Consider the following 13,930-nt stretch of genomic DNA (forward strand, 5'->3'; position numbering starts at 1 on the left):
TATTATATATGACATCATTAGATTATTAATAGTGAAGCATCAGTGTTAGAGCAGCATGTTACTGTTGTAGCTGCTGGAGGTGGAGCTAGTTTACACTACTTTATATACAGTTAGCTAGTTTAGTCCAGTGGTTCCCAACCTAGGGGTCGGGTCCCTCCAAAGGGTCAGCAGATAAATCTGAGGGGTGGTGAGATGATTAATGGGAGAGGAAAGAAGAAAAAACAAAGTTCTGATACACAAATCTGTTTTCAGTTTTTGGACTTTTTCTCTAATCTTTGATTTTTTGCTGAAATATTGGATCATTTGAACATTTATTGAAATGAAAGCATGTGAGAAGTTTAGAGGGAAAAATCACTATTTGGTGGAGCTGTTAACAACTCATAGACATGTGAAATGTGACCCCGACTACACACTGCTTTTTGTAAGATGTCAAAAGCCAAAAAGGTTGGAAACCACTGGTTTCATCTTTAACAATGTGTTGTATTTTAAAAGCTTGTTATATTATCCATTGTGTCAAATCTTCATCTGAAAAGTAACTAAAGCTGTCAAATAAATGTAGTGGAGTAGAAAGTATAATATTTCCCTCTGAAATGTAGAAAGTAGCATCACATGGAAATACTCAAGTAAAGTACAAATACCTCAAAACTGTACTTAAATACAGTACTTGAATAAATATAAACTGCATCTATGTGTAGAAATCTAACATGTAGTCTGACATTCATTCTGTCTGTGAACACACTGGTTTCTTTATCGTTGGAAGTTATTTGGAAATATTAATAAAGATATTGCTGAGGGGGAAAAAATGTGATTTGGCATCTGAAAATCTCACAAATTCCTCTGATAGTTTAGTCTACATGCAGAGCCTTGGAGGGGGGGGGGGCAGAGGTCGGGACTGATAGGAGTTTGGAGCTCAGTCAATTAGACATTTTTATTGAAGAGTCGTTTATGCAACTTTCCCACATTTGCAGCAGGTCAGATCAGCACTTCATCACTGGCCTGTATTTATACATCAGAAATTCTTCACATGCTTTATAAAAATAAAAAAAAAAAAAGGTCAGTCTCGGATAAGGCATACACACATGACTCCTCATTGTACATCTGAATGGCAGGTAAGTGCTGGAAAAGTACTAATATTTCAATAGCATTTCTGTTACACGCAAACTTTTTACACCAATCAGGACGTAGATACAAATCTGAAGAGAGAGAGAGAGGAGGGGGGGGGGGGGGGGGGGGAACAAATAGAATAGGCAGTAAAAATCTAAAATATGAGCAGTCTTTTGTAATCTTTTCATCAATAAAAAAAAAAAAAAAAAGTGTCTCATCAGTTTTTGTTTCCGTCTTTCTCATCGATACCAGCGTCCACATTACACACGAGTTTTGGTGAGTGGGCGTTCGAGAGCATCGCTCTGTGAGTTTATCTTTCTCTGTTTAGTCTTTAACAGTGTGTAACAGTCTTTGGTATGCAGCCTGATAGTCCACTTGACTGTGAAGAGTAATGTCTGTTGCACAGCAGTCGGATGAAATAAAGAAACTCTTCTGCTCGCCGTCGATCTCTCTTCTCTCAAGAGTGAAGTCTCTCACCTTTTCTTCGCTACCTGCAGCCGCACGACTCCACCACCATGTCCTCGTACTGCTTGTAGACGACGTTATTGGCCGAGTCGATGTAGAGGATGCTGATGGGGCTGAGTCGCGTCGGGACGCAGCAGGTGGGCGGCGTCGACTCCGGGTCCATGGAGTTCATCAGCGTCTGTATGATGGCGTGGTTGGTCGGCTCCAGGTGCGAGCGGATGGGGAAGTCGCAGACGCCGTCGCAGTGGAAGGACTCGTACTCCAGCGGCGCGATGATCCAGTCGTCCCAGCCCATCTCCTTGAAGTTGACGTGGAGTCGTCTCCGGTGGCACCGCGGCCTCGCCTGCGTCTTCGCCGCCTGGTGCTGCGGGAGCGTCTGCGGCTGCTGCAGAGGTTTCTTTGCCCCCCTCGCGGCGGGAGCTCGGCGCATTCGCCGCTGCGTGAACAGGTACTCGTAGACGGTTTTGTTGTCGTGGCCCGACCGCGCTTTGATCTCGTTGTAGAAAAGGTCGCGTTTCTTGCTTTTGCCGAACGCCAAGAAGAAGGCCTTTTCCTTGTTGGTCCTTCCCGGTCGGGCGAACCCCAGAGAACGCAGATCAACGGGCCGACCTCCTCTGTGCTCCAGGGCTTCCAGTTCAAAGCAGAGCTGCTGGGAGGGTTGGCTCTGCTGGTTCTGCTGGTTCTTGAAAACCTTGAAGACTTTTGATATGTCGAACACTTCCCATTTGCTGTTGAATCCGCCGCTCAGATCCTCCACGGTCTTCGTCTGGAGCAGAGCGGCCTTTTGTTTACCTGAAGCGGCGCAGGTGTACAGCTTCAGGCACGGGGACGAGCCTCCTCCTCCTCCTCCTCCTGCTCCTCCGTCAGCCCCCGTGGATCCCAGCGCCGCCATTGAGGCTTTGCGGGGGTCAGACAGGCGTTTCCTCAGGATGCGTAGCTCGGCCCCCAGGAGCCCGTCTCGTTCCAGAGAGCTGATGTTGAAGTGATACCTCTGCCGTCTCAGCTGGGGCCCGCGATCATCTGTGAGGGAGGAGAGTCATACACAGACACAGAAATATGAGTTCAGACTGACAGAGAGCTGCACAAACACAGAAGTAGACACACGTACATGAAGTTTTATTATGGAAAACAAACATATCTGCCTCAACTTAACACCTAATAGCTCTATCTATTATATTAAACGTTAATGATTTAAATGAGGTCTGTTTTGTTTGTGTGGTTCAGGAAGTAGAGTGCGTCGGTGGCTCCTCCAGTCCGCATGTCAGAGTGTCTTTGGACAAGATACTGAACCTCAAATTGTTCCTGACTGCTGTATCTGTGTCTGTGTGGGAATGGTTGACTGAACATTAGAAACTTTGTAAAGTGTTTTGGATAAAAACGCCGTATCAGTCCTAATGAGCAGGTTGCATGGCAACCTCTGCTGTCAGTGTATGATGTAAAGCGCTTTGATTGGTCGGCAGACTAGAGGAGTGCTATATAAATACAGTCTGTTTGTTTTTCATATTTGTGTTTTCATCAAAGGTCATCTTACTTATTTTAGCCAAGTTTCCATCCAAATTTAGTGTTTAGTTACCCGGAAAATCTGCAAAATAAAATTCTAATGAACGTTGTGTTATTATTAGAAGATAAACAGCAGGTGGCGCTAATTCTCCAGCCGGTGCCGTTAAACCGTCGCAGAAGAAGAAGAAGAAGAACACAACACGATGACGTCGTTAAAAGAGCGTCAGTCAAAGCTCAAACGATGGAAAACGTGACAGAAATGTGACATTTCTGTTAGTTTCATGTATCGATGTGAGGAAGGTTACAGTCTCCTCATCGTCGCACATCCACACAGATCTGATGTTTTCAGCTCTTCAGTGACGTTTAAGTCACATGATTCATTTGCTTTTTAACCACATAACTATTTTTACACCTCAGACAACAGGAAACTCTTATTATAACTTTTATTATGGATTTAAATGCACCAAATGTCACAAACTCCCACCTTATAGATCAAACATTTTAGTCCTAAACAAATGTTTGATGTCATTAACTGTCTTTTCTCCTCTCTTGTGCTGAATTTTAATCACTCAAACAGCCAAACTTTTACAATATTTCAGGATTTTTCACTCGGGTTTATTTTTTTGAGGTGACACTAAAAAGATCAAGTACAGTATATAAAAAAAAGACACATATACACACATATAAAAAAAGTGCAGGTGAAAACATACGCACTGTCGACGGGTGAAAGAAGGGAACACAAAGACACAAACAGATGGAAATACAGTTTCTCTCTAATCCTAAATTTACACGCTTTGATTTCCTCCCGTCCCTCCCTGCTCCAGATCAAAGTTACCGTTAAGGAATTATAAGTGATACAATCAATCACCGTGAAACCACAGTCGGTTTCTGGCCAAATTGACAACCTTTTAGTCTAAATTGGAACAAGGTTTTGAGTCATGGATTCCGCACACACACACACACACACACACACACACACACACACACACACACACACACACACACAAAAATGTCAAAACATTAAAGGATGGGTTCATAATTATTCAAGTGTGTCTCAAAACAAGTCAGGAGCCCAAAATGAGCGTTGAAACATGTTTTTTTCTTGCTGTAATCATCCATTAGAAGATCCCTTCATAATACACTTACAATGGAAGTGACAAAAATGTATTTAAAAGTTTATCTGAAGCTAATATGAAGCTTCAGCGTCCAAATGAGTCAAATCAAGTAGATATCTTTCTTTTTAGTGCCAAAGTTCCTCTTTTTGTTACTATACTTCCACCGCAGCTCGACCGCTGTGTGTGGACACTCTGTGGATTTTGGCCTTCATCACTTACATTGAAAGCACATTTGAAGGGGAATCTTTTAATAGCCGGTATGAACAGGACATATGGACACCTGACTGCTGTTTTAAAACACACTTAAAAAAAACTGTGAACGTCCACAACACACGCTTACACACAACAAGCGGAAAGAAAAGAGAGAAAAACACAGTCAAGGGCAGAAATACCAAAAATATTTTCACATTTCCTTACAGCATGCTAATAACGCTTCTGTAGGTAGAAACACACACACACACACACACACACACACACACACACACACACACACACATCGTCACACACTCGCTTATGAGCTCAAAAACATCAGGAGGAATGAACTGGATGGTGTGGTGTGTAATGTTTTCTTTTGTTGTCAGTGAGGGAAACCAGTGAACTTCAGTGTCTAAATGAAATCCAGCAAGGAAATCCACTGAAGCAAACACACACACACACACACACACACACACTCACACACACACAAACACACACACACACACAGCAGCAGCACTTCTTCTCACGTCATTCCCCCTCCTTCCTATCCAGGACTTTAGCTTGCATTGAAAAGTACATTAGAACCAGACAGGGAGACCACATCAGACTGTAAACAGGCATGTTATTATGGACCTGCAGCTACTCACTGCCGATAGACAGTTAACCAGCATCTGCTGCAGAGGAAACACACACACACACACACACACACACACACACACATACACACACACACACACACACACATACACACACATGCTGGCACTTCTCTCTAGAAGATCAAGTTAAAGTTCAAACAGAGGAATCTGATTTCACAAACTGTCACACACTTTTAAAACAGCGAGGATGAAACTGTTTGCAGGATGTACGTTTACACCTCAGTCTTATAATAATAATCTTCTAAAGTCAAACTACAATTTATTTTAGCTGAGGAATCAGTACATATATATATCCTTCTGTGTTTGTTTTGACGTGTGAGCTGCTTCGGTCAAAATTGTGAAAAAAACCAAATAGAAGAAATGTATTTATGTTTCTGCTTCTTCAACTGATCTAAAAAGACTGAAAATCACCAAAACTGGAGATGAGAGTCTGCTCATCTTTACTGCTTTTACATTTGACATGTGAGCTTGGTCTCTCTAACACAGTTTCAGATGTGTTCAGGTCGTATCCAGTGTGATGATGATAAGTGATGAGTCTGTATAATAATCATGTTTTATCTGTATAATCAGGCAAACTCAACACCACACTTACAATAATGAAAAAATGGTGATAAAAATCTTTTTAAATTTTTTTAGATAATTACATTTAAAATGAAATCACTCATATGAACAGCTGTTACAGGTGTTTTATCACATCATCAGGACGTTTAGCTTGTGATTACAGAGCTGGTCGTGACAATACAACACCTTAGCAATTAATTCATTTTTATTATATTGAACGTCTATCCGTGGCTGATGTGAGGCCTCCATTTGTAAGTACCGACTCGGATATATTGGAGCTTTCAAATAAAAATTCTTGGTTATAATTGGATGTTTACATGAACGCTATTTACAAGTCAGAAACTTTTTTAATTATAATAACTCTGACATGTCATGAACTCACTGCACTGTCGATCTCAATCTACTCAGACTGGTGGAGGAGCCGATTCACTGGAATATAGACAAACTTTTATTTGTGGAAATAGTACAAAAAGTAGCTAAATTACCACAACCTGCCCAAAACAATATTTAACCACCAAATGAAAAAAAAAAGTCATCCTATCTTCAAGATCTGGACTATTGTCAGTTGGTAACTCTACATCAGAGCGAGTCAAAAACCACACGTGGAGTTCCACAGGGGTCCGTTCTTGGTCCTCTATTATTGAATCTCTACATGCTCTCATTTCCCCAAATTATGCAAAAACTCAAAGTCTCGTACCATAATTACACTGATGACACTCAAATCTACAAATCCTTGTCATCTGGTGAGTAATAAGAAAGAAAGAAAGAAGGAAAAAGAAAGGATGGAAGAAAAAAGTATGTTTTTTTAATCTATTTTTAAAACAGCTTTATTTTTCAGCAAGTTAAGACAATATCAACATGACATCATTACCAGATTAAACAAGGCAAAAAAGGCTTTAAAAGTCTCAAAGTAACACAGAGTTAAAAATCAGCTGCAGACAACAGAGCAGAGAGCTTTAGTGAAGCAGCACCGAGACAGAAACTCATCAAGATTAATAATGAGTGAAGAGAATCTAAAATCCAGTCTGACAGCAGCTCCTCACCTGAAACATTTTCCATTTAATTTTTCCTGCTTTTATAAAACAGACAGTCTGGCTTCTCCCACGACAAAGTACAACAGCTGCCACAACTTCTTTGCATTTTCTTTTCTTGTAGCCAACACCGAAAATAAAAGCAGTTCCTCACAAACTCACACTACAGTTTAAAAAACACCGTCGTCTTCAGAGCTTCAAACAGAAGTTCAAGCCTTTTACATTCCAGGAAACGATGAAAAATAGAAAGAAAGAAAGAGAAGGAAGGAAAGGAAAGAAAGAAAGAAGTGAGTGAATGTGAGCGAGTGAGGGGGAAGAGATGTGTCAGGCCATCAGTTACTCCTCCGCTCTCCTCTCCACATGTGGACGAGGTCAGCGGCGATTTGCAGAGGACACACTAAACAAATAAAGCCCAAATTAAAAGTACATTAAGTGCTTGAAACGTAAACCTTTAGCAGCACCAGAAATATTAAACTCTGCTCATTTAAACATTGTGTTAAACAGTTTTACACCGTAAAGATAACATTACACAGGCTGGCTGTGAGGACTGTTTATTTACCCTCCTTGAGGCCGTATATCACTGAAAGAAGCAGCGACCAGATGGCTACAAACACACATATACACACAAATATATATATAGTAAGTATAAATTAGGGATGTTTGATTCTCATGTTAATCACACAGAGAAGAAATCTATTCACTCCAATGTTAGATGACCCTGATTATAAGATGTAAACATGAAATACTTCCAGTCAAGCAGAACGTAAATCTCACATTTGTGTATCTTGTCTATCAGTCACACAGTGGAACAGGATGTATTTGTCTTTTTTCAGTGCTGGAAGAAGTACTGAGACCTTTTACTTCACTAAAAACAACAATAACACCATGAAAAAATGCTCCATTACAAGTAAAAGTTTAAAGCAAACTTTAAACCTGCAATAACTGATGTTTTGTCCTTTAGTTTTCATCAGAAACAAGTGTTGAACTCTGACACATCATCAACTTTTAAGTTGATATGTTGAACTTGTTAGCAAACAGTTGCTTTATTTCCACATCCAGCAGTTACGGAGCAACATTATCATTCATGTGGAGTCGTGTTTATGTCCACCTGGTGAATGTGAGTCCAATATTCACTCTTTTTTAGCTTCTGTTTTTGCTCTCTACCGACTCCTGAGGGAAATATTTGGCTCTTTAGCTGTTGCTAAATGCTCCACTATGTTCAGGTAGTGCACAGTGGCTTTTCAGGAGCTTTCTCTCTGAAAACACCTCCCGAAAACGACGCTATGAGAGCGCTGAGAGTGAACCAGAACAGTAAAAGTTGCAGCCGGACAGATAAACAATGAGCTGAAACTCACTATAAAGCTCCGTAAAGCCGAGAGGAGCTGCAGAGTCTCTGTAGGTTCATCACTACGAGCCAAACACATTACACACACTGACAGATCAGACTGTTATTACAGAAATACTGATTATAGCTGCTTTAAGTACAGGACTTGAGTAAATACTTTCTGCTACTACATTCCACCATTGGTGTATTTGAGCTTCTCATCATCTGTGACAGCTGAGTTTCTGCAGACGTTGGAAGACGTTTTTGACTCGTTTTCACTTGAATTTATTTATTAGTTTCCTTTGCGGCAGAAATGAGCCTTCAGATTCTCCTCCAGGTTAAACTGAGCTTCCTAAAGACCCTTTTTTCGTGCGGAAAAGTCTAACAGACTCACTGTTTGTCACAGATGAAGTCTGAGGTTTTCAAACTTGAGTCAAAGATGCTGCCTGAGGTGAAAGAGTCAGTCGCAAACGAGAAGTTATTTGTTAATTGTAGTTTGGCCGCTGATTTGGCTGCTTACCAACACAGTCAGCAGTTGGAGCAGCAGCAGTGGCAGTTAAGGTACTTTAAGATGTTTGGGACGGAGTCAAAACTAAACACGGACAATTCAGTTTTTATGCACCAAATATCCAGAACAAACTCCGGCTCTCAGGTCTTTTTAAATCAAGGCTGAAGACTTTTCTGTTTGCATGACATCAGATTAAGTTTGCACCCATTTTTATTCTCCTGTTTTATCTCTTTTTCTATTTTAGCTCATTTTTATCTGATATTTTCTATTTAGCTCTTTTACAATTCTATTTAAATGTATTTTAATACGTCTTGTGTTCTTTTACATCTTGTCTTGATGCCTTTTATGTCTTGCCAAAGACCTTTAGCACCCGAAAATGTGTACTCCTTCTCAGGGTCATAACTCAATCAAATCTGAACACACAGACATCATAAACATATTTTTAGATTCAGTGTGACTTACACTTCCTGTGGATATCTTTATTTGTGATGTCTATGTGAATAAACATCCATAAATCTGGTTAGAAATAATGGAAAAAAAAGACTTCCCATAACTCAAAACTTGCCTGTGAATCATCACATTTTTCCTTCAGTATCACAGAAATCCACTGATATTTGTCTGTACATCCGTGTTACACTGCTAATAATTCAGCAGACTATTAATGGAGACAATTTGACAAAAATGTAAACAAATGTAGACCAGTAGGTGGATTTTGTTACCTCTGAACAAAGCCGGGCTAGCTGTTTCCCCCTGTTTGCAGTCTTTACGCTAAGCTAAGCTAAGCTAACCAGCTGCTGGCTCCAGATCTTTTCATGTAACTCTGGCCAAGAAAGCAAATAAACGCATTTCCCGAAATGTTGGACTGTTCCTTTAACACATACTGTAGTGACATTCGGACGTGTGACAGCTCTCTCTTCAGCTCTCAGCAGCTTCCTGCAGCTTTGAAGTCAGATCCAGCAACTGTTATGAGTAACAGAGTCGTCTCTTTTCCCATCATCGGAGAGGCTGACCTTCCTTACTCCCCTCCAGATGCTCTCTCTTGTTTTACTCTCTTACCTCATGTGGACTCCTGAACACAGACATGTCCACATTTAGACAATTTACAGCCATGTTTGCAGCGCCGCCCTCCTCCAGTAACCTCCAGACTGTAGTTTGACCTCCAGTCCCGATCCCTCAGATCTGCAGACTCTCAGCTCTCGAAATCAGACACCTCCCCTACGCTTTCAGCCCTCTTCTTCCTCATTCACAGCCTTTGGTTCTTCTCTCTCAGGAGTCGGCTGCAGCAGCTGTTCGTAAGTTTAAACTTAGCCTCGTTATAACGTCAGAGTTTACTAAGCGCAGATTTACGCGTCACTAAATTAAAACCACACAAACTGGTTGTTACGTAGAGACGAGTTGCTACTAAATATTTACAGCTACTAACTGAAGGTGGAAACTTTTGTAGGGCTGCAAATAATGATTATTTTCACAATTAACCAATTAGTTTCCCAAAGCCCAAGATGGCGTCCTCAAATGTCTTATTTTGTCCCGAACAACAGTTCACAACCCAAAGACACTTGAGTTTACGGTCATAGAGAACTAAAGAAACCTGAAAATATTCACATTTGAGCTGGATTCAGAGAATTTGGACGTTCTTTTCTTAAAAAATGACTCTGAATGATTAATCGTTGCAGCTCTAATCTGTTGCGTAAGTTAGCTGAATGAACCAGCGGACAAAGCTAATGTTCAGGGCTGCAACTAATGATTATTTAGAGTAGAAGCTGACGTCTTCAAATGTCTTGACCAACAGTCCATAAACCAAGTTTATTCAGTTTACTGTCATGTACGACAAAAAAAAATCATCAAATCCTCACATTTGAGAAGCTGTCACCTGCAAATATTTGGAAATTTAGCTTAAAAAATACTAAAAACAATTATTCAGTTATCAAAATAGTTGCCGATTAATGTTAGCGTTAGCTTGCTAATATCTGAGCCATTTAGGTTGAAGAGTCAACTTCCTGTTTACATAGTTGGCTGCTTCTTATTGGACGATGCTACAGATGTATCCTAGCAACCGATTTACACATTACTAAAGTGTTAACTAGCTAAGTATTTCTTACTTTTTAAAGGTGCAAACTGATTTAATAAATCAGTTTAAAACTAGTTAGCAGTTATTAAGAACTTAGAAAAGACTTTATGCACAAATTGTTGATGGATTTACGATCAGCTGCTGCTTTAACCTCAGTTTTTACCCTGATCCTGCTCCAGCCGTCTTTTTCTGCTTTTCTGTCCCGTCTTTAGTCAAATTTTCTGATTAATCATTCAGTTAATTGACACCACCGCTCATCAGAATGAAACTTCATGAAGTAAGCTATCAACAGTCATTCGGTGATTTACTGCTTAACTCCTGCCAAATGTCAGGTCAAAGTTCATCCTCAGACAGGTAGGCTAGTATCCTTTAACGCTGAGGCAGTGGTGATGATGAATGACTGCAGCATAAGGTTTAGATGTCACCAGAACAGGCTCAGTAATGGTCCAAATGAGTGATATTTAAAGGTTTTTAGTCTGTTTTTCCACAGAGAGAATTAAGATCCATCACATTGTCATTTTAAGTTCAACGGAAGCTCGAATTTCTGGGTCATCCAGGACCAACTTGTAAAAAAGAGAAGCTCCATCATCATTTCTCTCACACAGAGAAAAAACATTTTTTCCAGCTGGAGTTATTACAGAAATGTTTATTCTACGTGGAAATGAAAAGTGATTTTAAAAAACAACCTTCTCAATAAAAACGGTAGTTATACGAAACCCTTCTGTGAGACAAAACGTGTCATTCAAAGACTCAAACTATATTCGAAAACTTGTTGAAAAGCTTGTCAGCGCCACAGCTGAGAGCCTGTAAAGAGAGAAACCTTGTTAGGGTTTGTGGTTACCTTGCCCTTTATCCACGAAGCTGGTGATGGTGTTGGCCAGACCCGCTGCATGCAGCGCGCTGCTGTTCAGGTCCCCGGTGGAGAGAGACCAGTACAGCGACAGCATGTAGTCGTGAGGAATCACCAGCGGCTCTTTGTGATGCGCCTCCCGGTCGCTCAGTTTGGGGTTCTTGTTGTCGGCTCCCCGCTGCGCCGCCGGAGCGGCGCTCTGCTGCTGTTTCTGCGCACCGACGGCTCTTTGCTGAGGCCCGGAGCGCGCTGGAGCAGCTGCAATCGCTCTGGAAGCAACTTTCCCGAAAGTTTTCCCCGGTGGGCCACCGCCTCCACCAGCCGCAGTCCCGATTTTCACTGCTGCATGTGCGCTGAACGCCGCGGGAGCGTGCACTTTAGTGTGAGCGTCCCCGCCGGGTAACCAGGAGCGCACAGCCTCTTTGCGCCCTAAACTGGTCGCTCTGTCCCGGTGCTGCTGCTGCAGCTGTGCCCGGCTGCCCGGCACGGCCCCGCTGCGCTGTGGCGAGGATGAGGACGCAGAAAGTTTGCTTTTGACAACAGTCGTCTCGCCCTTAATTAACGGCGGACCCGCGCGGATCCGCGTGATCCTTGCCGGACTCACCGGTGATGTTTTCCAAGTCCCAGAAGAGGTCACCGGTTTACTGCCTGCGGCTAATGTGGACCCACCGATTCCTCCTCCGGTTCTCCCGTGAGCCTGCTCTCCTCCTCCGCCGCCTGCCGCGCGCTCCGCTGCCTCTCCAAGCCGGTGGAGGTGGTGCTCGGTCGGTCTGGTCCGGCTGAGTGAACCGAGGACGGGATGCAGGTAAATGAGAGTCCAGCAGCTCAGCAGAAGACAAAAACGCTTCACAACTTTCATCCTAAAGCCCTTTAGCCTTCTGCCAGGCCGTCATTGTAATAAACCGCAGTCTGTTCAGAATTAGGCTAATTGTTCTGTTTGCTTAAAAAAAGAAGAGGGAGTCCCGTTTGGTCCGAGTCTTTCATCCTCTGAGTTTCCTCTGCGCTCCGCCGCAGGAGAAATGATTAAAAAGAGCTTCTCCAGTCTGAAATAAGCTGTAGACATATGCGAGGCTGTAAAAGCAAAGATGTGGACTATAACTGAGTTTTATAAGTTCAAGAAACAAATCCTGCAAATCCTTCTTCTCCCATGCGTCATCTGTGAGAACCATAGTGCTGGAAAGATCCTGTCTGTGACACAAGTGCAGAAATCCAAGAGAAAAGGTGGACTCGCGTTAAACTCTCCGCGGCTCTATTCTGCTGGATATCTTGTAAGAAACTTCTTTAAATCCCACTCTTTTTCCAAGAGAGGCAAGAATGGCGTAATGCCGCTGCCTCCGTTTTTTTTTTCTCTCTTTCCCTTCAAAGTTTGAACTCCGTCCAGTGAAAATATTTAACTCACACACCAACCTGCAGGTGCTCGAAAAAATCCTCCAACAAACCTGAGCGAAGGAATTGGAAACGGAATTCCAGAAAGCTGTTTTAATTACCCCGTGATGTCATGCTGTCCAAACTCATTTAACAGCAATATTTCTTCTCAAATCTTCCTCCCCTCTTTCCACCGATGATGACTCACTCAAGCTGTAACACTAAATGGCACAAAAAAAACCAGCCCCCCCCCCCCCAGAAAAAAAAGGGACGAGAAAAACTTTGCATTATGTCATTTGAAGTGAGCAGTTTTTCTTTGCTTCTACTTTCTCCAAACAAAAAGGTTACAGGGGGGTCAGGTGATGTCAGGGCATCTCACCGAAACACTCACACAGGTATCAAATACCAGTGAAGTATTACTTGAGTAAAAGTAGTAATACGGCTCTTAAAACCTAAAATACTCCGTTACAGGAAGGTAAATAACTCAACAATAATATAAAAATAACACTGGATAAACAGTAAGTAATTAGTTATTATAATTAAGTAATATAACAAACACTTAACACTTACTTAAAACTGGGTCAAAATATTTTTAAATATTTATTTAATTATACTATAGTATACTCATTATACTATACTCATATACTATACCCATTATACTATACTATACCCATTATACTATACTAGACCCATTATACTGTACCCATTATACTATACTATACCCATTATACTACACCCATATACTATACCCATTATACTATACCCATTATACTGTAGTATACCCATTATATTATACTCATATACTATACCCATTATACTATACTATACCCATTATACTATACCCACATACTATATTATACTCATTATACTAAACCCATATACTATATTATACTCATTATACTATACCCAGTATACTATATTATACTCATTATACTATACTCATATACTATATTATACTCATTATACCATACCCATATACTATACCCATTATACTATAGTATACCCATTATACTATACCCATATACTAGCCTATATTATACTCATTATACTATAGTATACCCATTATATTATACCCAAATACTTTACCCATTATACTATATTATACTCATTATACTATACCCATATACTATATTATACTCATTATACTATACCCATTATACTATAGTATACCCATTATACTATACCCAT

At 41.1% G+C, this 13,930-nt stretch overlaps 1 protein-coding gene across 1 annotated transcript; it reads right to left on the reverse strand.

The window, feature by feature from the left end:
* Positions 1-1,293: 1,293 nt before the first annotated feature.
* Positions 1,294-13,212, reverse strand: gdf5 (growth differentiation factor 5). Its single transcript, XM_042407715.1, has 2 exons — positions 11,369-13,212; positions 1,294-2,589 (listed from the first exon to the last, which is right to left on the reverse strand). Exons 1-2 carry the CDS (start codon positions 12,234-12,236, stop codon positions 1,592-1,594), a joined length of 1,866 nt encoding a protein of 621 aa, XP_042263649.1. The 5' UTR covers positions 12,237-13,212; the 3' UTR covers positions 1,294-1,591.
* Positions 13,213-13,930: the final 718 nt, after the last annotated feature.

Source organism: Thunnus maccoyii, chromosome 3 (genome assembly GCF_910596095.1).
Source record: "Thunnus maccoyii chromosome 3, fThuMac1.1, whole genome shotgun sequence".
NCBI classification, from domain to species: Eukaryota; Metazoa; Chordata; class Actinopteri; order Scombriformes; family Scombridae; genus Thunnus; species Thunnus maccoyii.